The 8398-nt window shown below is 39.2% G+C and overlaps 2 protein-coding genes across 2 annotated transcripts; both read right to left on the reverse strand.

The window, feature by feature from the left end:
- On the reverse strand, positions 1–3416 carry bpgm (2,3-bisphosphoglycerate mutase). Its single transcript, XM_063481017.1, has 3 exons — positions 3312–3416; positions 2211–2833; positions 1–1734 (listed from the first exon to the last, which is right to left on the reverse strand). The coding sequence occupies exons 2-3, from the start codon at positions 2809–2811 to the stop codon at positions 1559–1561; spliced, it is 777 nt and encodes a 258-aa protein (XP_063337087.1). The 5' UTR covers positions 2812–2833; positions 3312–3416; the 3' UTR covers positions 1–1558.
- A 2777-nt stretch (positions 3417–6193) lies between these two features.
- Positions 6194–8186, reverse strand: LOC134632339 (troponin I, slow skeletal muscle-like). Its single transcript, XM_063481018.1, has 6 exons — positions 8172–8186; positions 7759–7803; positions 7521–7652; positions 6863–6952; positions 6546–6719; positions 6194–6280 (listed from the first exon to the last, which is right to left on the reverse strand). Exons 1-6 carry the CDS (start codon positions 8184–8186, stop codon positions 6194–6196), a joined length of 543 nt encoding a protein of 180 aa, XP_063337088.1.
- Between the last annotated feature and the right edge of the window lie 212 nt (positions 8187–8398).

An 8398-nucleotide genomic window follows, 5' to 3' on the forward strand; every position in this document is an offset into this window, starting at 1 on the left:
TTATTTAATCTTGAAAACTCTCAAATGGCAAGGTGAGAACAGCAGGGAAGTCATTAAGCTAGCTTACAGGAAATACAAATATATCAGTGTTTCTACCCTTTAGTACCTAGAAATGTTCAAAATGTATCCATTTCGCCTGCTGACCTAACAAACCGGTTACACGTTACAGTGGCAGCGAAATGCAAGAAACCGAGAACAAAAAACAAAAAAAGAGACACAACATTTACATTTACACACAAGACACACTTTACAACATATTGAAAACATTAAAGCAGCGTGAGCCACATACAGCGGTAAGATAGTTCTGCTGTAAGACAATGTGCAGACAGTGACATCTTCTTTCATTACATAACATCAAATGGCCCATATATGACTGTAATTAAGAAATAAAAATAGCTAGTTGTCATGCCAATATAACCATGAGTGTAAGCCACAGTGTTTTAAACTCAATCTGTTATGTGTCAGAGTTGATGTACTGTTTAAAGCACATAGAAAAGCAGATTCTGCTGCATCGAGTAGGCCATTAAAAAGTATCAGTAACTTATCCACATTCGATTTCAGCATTTTACAGCATTTGAGTGGCTTATAATTACCCAATTCTTGGAATGAATGGGCTGGTTTGTAATTTTTCTGAGGTAAGATTTGTTAATGGAGTGCTTTTATTCTTCAAGAGAACCTGTTCTGCTGATTCCAGCTCCATATTCATATTCTTGGACTCTACACGAGTAGCTTTGCATGATTCACAGTTCAAAATAATCCCCGTTTATCTCACAGCTGGCCTTTGTGCGCACCTCAGTTCATCCACTGTATGAAACAAGCCGTTTTAGTGTGTCTCCCTTTAAACCAAGTAGTCAGAGCTAGAGCCGTCTGCCTGAGATGGCTGTATAAAGAATATCCCTTCTCAGTGACATCACACAGAGGCCAGATTAGAAAAAAACAGTTTGAAACCAAGTGTTTAACTGGTTTCAAACAAGTGCTTTTTCCATCCATCAATGTAACAGCGCACACCTGAAGGTAAATAAGGAAAAGCATAGCAGGTCCACTTTCAATAAAAGACCTGTTTCAGGTGCTGAATAAAGACTGAAGGCACAGGTTAAAAACCCTGTCACACAAAAACACCTTTAAGAGAGGAAATATGTTTTGCATTTTAAGATTTTGCCGCATCAGTGCATTGCTATGAATCTGTAAAGTAGAGTTACAGCGCAAGTAACCTAATAACTAAATAAATAAATAAATAAATAAAACACTTAAGTGTTACCAAGCAGGCTTTCACGGGGGCATTCAAGCTACAGACCAAATGCCTTCTCAGTGCTTACACAAAAACATTCAGCACAACATTAAAACATTTACACACACACACACACACACACACACACACACACACATCTCTGAACTTCTCCGTGTCCCAGTAGAATGACAATCTGTTGTTGCAGTTGTCTGTTATTACATAACGAGTTATTCAAGTTTGTTGAGTTTGGCATTTGCCATAGCTAATAAAAAAGTGCTCAGAGGCAGCAAGAATTAAACTATATTACGTCTTACAACTATTGCAATGCGTTCAAGTTGTTGTTTTGGCTTTTCCCTGGTCTTCCACCTTTTTAATGGCTGCCTGAATCTTTTCCTGGTCTCCCAGCAGTTGTCGAGGTTTCACCGGCTTGAGATTTTCATCCAGCTCGAGCAGCACAGGTATCCCTGTAGGTAAAGTCACGCTGGCAATGTCCTCATCTGATATACCTGGAGAAAGAAGGAGTAATATTCATCCAATACAAGCCATTCACAACCATGACCAATTACAGTTTGCAGTCATTTAGTTTGAATCATTGCTAGAGAATGAGATCATATTCAGCAAAGCTGTAATGTTAGTCTGCTCCAGCCTGCATGTATCCTCTGCTTCGTGTAATTATCTACAGGTACGGTAACACCCAATATGTGTCAAGTTACAGAGTGGGCAGTATAAGCAGGTTGATAAAAGGTCATAGTCACTGCAAATGTAACACAAACTCGGTGGCCTTTTGACAAGAGGTCGACCACTTTCCAATTCTGGAAGTGAAATAGGTCCTTTCCAATTTATTGACTCTGATGACCAGAAGCAGAAGACTGTAGAGTTCAGAGGCAGCTGCTGATTTCAACTACAGTATTGCAGTAATGCATTCACCCTACAGAGACAAAGCCTCAGCGAGCATTGTTTATGGCAAGTTATGGTAGCATACCTTCCAGGTGTTTCAGCAGGGCCCTGCAGCTGTTTCCATGAGCAGAAATGAGGACAGTCTTGCCTTTCCTTATCACTGGCACCACAGTGCTGTCCCAGTATGGCAGCAGCCTGTCCAACACCTCCTTCAGGCTCTCAGCTCGGGGAAGCTTCTCCTTCGAGACATCACATGTGGTGTATCTACGGTCGTTGTAGATTTCATGGAAGTAAGGGTGGGATTCATCAATCGGGGGTGGAGTGATGTCATAGCTCCTTCTCCACAGCTTCACTTTTTCCTCTCCATGTTGCTGAGCCATTTCTGCCCGGTTGAGTCCAATCAGAGAGCCGTAGTGTCGTTCATTAAGCCTCCAGGACTTGACAACAGGGACCCATTCCTGACCCATAGCCTCCATCACCAGCCATGCTGTCTGAATTGAGCGGCTAAGTATGGATGTGAACACGATGTCAAACTTGTATCCCTGCTCCTTCAAGAGCCTTCCACAGTCCTGGGCCTCCTTCACCCCATTCTCACTCAGCTTCTGGTCCACCCAGCTGCAGAATCGGTTCTCTTTATTCCAGGCCCCTTCTCCATGTCTCAGCAGAAACAGTTTGTACTTGGACATCCGGAGAGTTCGCTGCAGGCACCTGCGCAAATTCAACAGAAATTAATAAAGAGGCAATGTAGAGAGCAAAGTAAAGATTTGACACAGATGCAAAAAGGATCTGTGTCCAGCTTGAGATGTAAATCCTAATGAATCACACGTTTGTGGAGCAGGGACCTCTTTTAGGGAGAGCCAGCAAAAGGTCACAGGTTGTTTTTAGCCGGCTGAGAGTAGTTAGCTACAGCAGATGCACTCATTAACCCTCACTCTTTATTTGCTGAAGATAAAACAACAATTAACGATAGCTAACCAGCCTATAAGCACTTTTTTTTGTCATGTTACTGTAAATCTTTAAAGCTAACCTCAAAGGATGGGCGACGATACCTAAGAGCCCTAACCCTGCCTGTTATGGCCGCTTAAACCGACATAAAGAGAAGAGAAATATATTTAAAAACAGAACTGTAAACTTTGAGGTTTCTCATCCCAAACTGACGGGAACACTGTAAAAAACGTTGTCTTACCGCGTTAGAATATTATATCCGGCTAAATGTAGCTGGTACACCCGTTAATGTTGACAGCAGTACACCACAGGCCAAGCACGGTAGCGTCCCCTGGACGTTGTCGATTGACAGTCCAGCCGTCCAATAGGAACGTCGAATATCACACACAGGCGGTACCACTGCTGAACGTTATGCCTATATAAGGAGCAGCTGCAAGCGTCAGACTCGTTCACTGTGGATGGAGAAGTTGGGAGGTGGCGTTGCCTGTGTCACAACCATAGATGTGTTTCGATGTCCGTGTGAAAAAACACACCAAATTTAAAGTTACTCAAGAGCAACGAGATTGTTCTTTGGTCTATCCGGTTCTTCAAGCTCTATTATATAAAGTAAGCTAGCCTACTGGGAAGCTGTTATGGTTCAGTCTGGATTTTGCTAAGAAGTGTAAGTTGTCCTCTGCAGGTTGCAGCCAGGGACAGATTATGAAAAATACAGGCACTGGGTACAGATGGATAAAAGCCCCCCCTGCTAATCCTACAGGGCAGACACACCCACAATGAGGAAGTTAAAATTTGTATTTATTTTGTGCATTCACCTATACATCATTTAGGTGTTTTCCATTACCTGACATCTCTGTATGCTAGATGTTTTTTTTGTTTTGATTTTTGCATTTTAGTCTTTTTGTCATAATTGTGTGTTTCAGTGTTGTTTCTTCGCATAGTTTTTGTTACTTTTCCTGTCATTTTGCTTCTCTTTGGTGCCTTTTTCTCATTGTTGTCATGTCAATAATAATAATAACGTATACTTTATTGATCCCCGTGGGGAATTCCCTGTCTGCATTTAACCCATTCACTCTGTGAAGCAGTTGGCAGCCTTTGGGCGCCCGGGGAGCAGTATGTAGGGATGATATCTTGCTCAGGGGTACCTCAGGGTAGCCGTTCAGTGGATTTGATTAGTGGGTATTAATTTGACTCCTGAAACAGTGTCTGATAATGGTTAAATTGACCAAAAATTATTAGCCATATCTCAACTCATGCTCCAAAATGTAATGACTTAGCTTTTTGGGACCAAACAATTAATGTATCTGATCTGTTTCCTGTTGTTGATAAGTAAAATGCTTATCAACATTTGTATAGGCCCTTTACCACTCTCCGTCCACGTCATTAGATGTAAATGTTTGACTGCTTTTGAATGCAAATATTTAATAAACACATGAGATGGCAGCAACTCAGTATGTAGTATGTATGTATGAGTATGCAGACAGTCATTGACTGCCTAAAAGTCTAGAAGCCATTGACATCACCGTATGCTGCATTTCCTTCAATTCATTTGCTTCAATGGCAGTTGAAACAATCGAGTTTCTTTGCAACAGGAAACAGTTGCTTTTGCAGTATACTTTGGTAATTTTCCATTTCCACTGTGATTTTGCTGCATTTGACTGAGTCTGAGCAGAGGGTACAACACGACTTTGCTAAGTTGAATTCATTCAACTTAGCAGAGAACCAATTTTAAATGTATCTTTATGCACTCTATTACTTCCAGTCTGATGGAAAAACATAGAATTTGTTCCAATTTCTTTAGTTGACCTGGCACAGGACCTGAGACATGCATCTGCACAGAGGAAGTCAGGCGCAAAGTACAACAGTGAGTGCCTACAGCCATCTGTACGGTGGACTCTGTCATTGTTTCCAGCTGCATTTCAGCCAGTGGTGTTGGGGATCTTCTCAACATTGAAGGCATAAGAAATGCAGAAAAGTAACATCAGATTTTGAACTGCCATAAATATCACCTAGAAAGCATCTCATTGAGAACAGCCTCAACATTATTGAAGCAGCATAGGATCAACATTGACAGAGAACAGATCAAAAGTCAGCCAACATCCAAAGAAGAGCTTTGAATGTCCTTCAAGCTGGGGAAGTGTTCCTAATGACTATTTAAAGAAATTAGAGGAAAAGTTTTTTGCACATCATTGCATATGAATAAAAATGTATTTTTAAAGAAAAAATAAGTATTTGATGAAGTTTGGATGCGATCACGCTGACCTTGGGTTCTTTTCTATTGTTAATGACTGATGCAAATTGTTGGGTGTGACGCATGAACTTGGAGAGGAGCCTTAGAGTTTGAGAACCATTAGGCTAATACAATTTCCAGAAAACCTTGTTAAAAATTATGAATTGCATGTGATGTCTTTTTAACACTACAATAAATACTGGACAAAGCAAATTTCTAACATATCTATTCTATTCTGAAGTTCATGTCGATAAACACACAGACTGTAAGCGTGATTAATTCTTAAACAGTACTGAAAGGAGAACAATGATTTCTGATTAATGTTAAAGAGATTTTATTATTTGATTGATTATGACAATGCTTTGCTCATTAGTTTAATTAATACCACATTCATACAAGGACTTCATGAACAGTTGACTCCAGCATTAGCTGCCCCTGGAATGTGCATTCACGGTCTTAATCAGTTCAGTATAGCAAAAGAGCACAAGCTTTTTCAGACAACATGGGCAGAACATAAGCAGGACGCATGAAAGATTTCTTGTCATATGCTCATCTGGTTTTCTGTAAATATGGGCGATTTTTTTAAATAAATAAATAAAGTCAAAAAGCAGGGCGATATTATTGAAGTGACACAGGCAATCAATATTGATTCAGATATAGGCTAAAAAACTAAAAAAGCCATGTGGTGCTCTAATATGTTTAATACACATTTTTTCATTATGGGAAAAAAATATACATTAAGAGACAATTGTCCTAAAGACACTACTGATGCCTCACTACTGTCTGTATATTCACAACATGAGCTGTGTCAGAATTATAATCATAGAAAGTTAATGCAGTTCGCTGCGTCCACCTGTTTCTTAACAGACATCTTAACCCAGGTATTCATTTTAAATCTATTGTCCAGCATTGAACAGCTTCTTTCTGCCCTCCATACCAGACATGGCATCCACGTTCTTACGCCAGTCAGTCACTTCCTCTTTCTGCAGGGTGATAGTACAGTTAGTGCAGTTAAATTCATACTGAGGTGGGGATACATGCTTTTTAATATCAAACACTGCAGGTATGTCTTTATTTTCATTGCACTAAATCTTAGTGCCTAGCACACTGTTGAACTTTGTAGCACTTCACATGCACTAGTTTCAAAGGCAGAATATGGGCATACTTTAATAGTGTATTTACATTGTTGTTTACATTTGGGACTCCTAAAAAAATAGTGTGAATTAACATATATATTGCTCCACTTACCTTCTCCTCCTCTTTCTTCACAGTCTTGAGGTTGGCCTTGAAGTCCACAGACTCTTTGACCTTGGAGCCCAGCAGAGCTCCCAGCATTGCGTCAGCAGACACCCTCACCCTCCTCAGATTAGGTCTCTTCATCTTGCCTTTCAACTCAAAGATCTTTTGAGACAGATCCTGTATCTTTTTTCCAACACAGATTTTTTTTTAAAAACAAACAAAAAAACCCATCCTCAGGATTAACTTATAGAAATTTTTATTGACCGTATGCATCCTATAAGATTGTACTTAAAATACTTGGTTGGTTATTTGCAAATAATACTTACCTCCTTGTCATTTTTCGTCACCTTAAGAGCAATATCATAGCGCTCCTCATCAACCACGTCAATCTTCTGATGTAGCTGCTTGCAAAAATTCTGTGAATAGAAGATTTAAGTGTATTAGACCTGATGTGAAAACAAGTTTTTATCTAATTGGTTTTGATAATTTAATGGAAAAATTGACAAGAAACGATACAAAGAGACACTGGAACACATATATGTGCAATGCCTTGGTAATAAAATACAAAATAAATTCATCTATATAAGTTTGTTTGATCCACAGATTGATATAAAGAGTCTGTGTGAGTAGTTTTCACTGGGAATACTTTCTAATGGTCATAATGGTAAACTGTTGACATTGAGGTCTGTGGATTCTTCTGCTAAAGCAAGGCATTGCTTGAATTGCTGTTGAGGTTTTAAAATTTAATTTTCCAATGCCCTCAGTACCACAAACTAAATTATAAACACAGTAACTGAATTTGTGTGCCAACAAAATTCTCGGTTATAGATATCACAAGACCTTAGAAAATAAATTATCAGTAATTCCTTGTGGCCAGATATTACCCAAAGTAGGTGGGAAAAATGTTTTTATAGTTTCCTGATTTTATGTCAGTTTTTGTTATGCCACAATCCAAAAAAAGTTCCTGCTATTTGACACATGTACCTGTAGGTCCTGTAAAGACAGACCGGATATTTGGAGGTCTGGCACTCTCTCAGCAAGGATCCTCTCTCGTTCATCTTTTTTGAATTGTTTTTCGTTCTCCAACATAGTCATGGCCTTCTTTAGCAGTTTTGTCTGGTGTACATACAGGATGACACCTCAGTCAAACACACAGTATATGGTTTACAGCGCTTCAAGAATATGAATTCCTAAGATTAATACACAGTTAGACATAAGATACCTTCAAGAACAGCCTGCGAGATGCAGAGATTTTTGGCTTTGGTTTCTGGACAAGAAGACAATGTTCATTTTATTCATTTGTCCTTGAATGTATTGAATGAATTGTTGTTAAATGCTCAGTTTTGCATTTATTTTCATTATTTTTTAATATTTAGATTAGAGAATTCACTCATTAATGTCAGCATTCAAGACAGGGTTAAAGTGCTGAAGGCATAGCTGGTGTGTTGCCTAGTTTTAATCCAATTGATTAAGCCATCTCATTGACAACTAACATTACTGACAACTGAAATCAACTCACCGAAGGCCTGTAAAGTTTGGAGCAAGGATGCAAGAAGGTAGAGAGGAGATGTTTGGTTAGACTGTTTGAATCTCACATAGTAAATGCTAACGTGTATTGAAACTTAAAGGTTATACGTACGCTTCAGACATGGTTGCAGTCTTGTGTTCCCCCTCGTTTAATCTGCAAATATAAGAAAAACAAAGTTAGAACAACATCTCTATTTTTTTTTTCAGAAGGATACTTCCACGTTTCAGCCCATTGACTGTTGTAGCTACTGTGGGTTGGGTATACATAGAAGGCGACATAAACAGTGTATGACATTGTCAAAAGGTCAAACCTGTGACTTAAAAAAATCCTCACT

The sequence above is a fragment of the Pelmatolapia mariae genome, linkage group LG7 (assembly GCF_036321145.2).
Source record: "Pelmatolapia mariae isolate MD_Pm_ZW linkage group LG7, Pm_UMD_F_2, whole genome shotgun sequence".
Classification (NCBI taxonomy): Eukaryota; Metazoa; Chordata; class Actinopteri; order Cichliformes; family Cichlidae; genus Pelmatolapia; species Pelmatolapia mariae.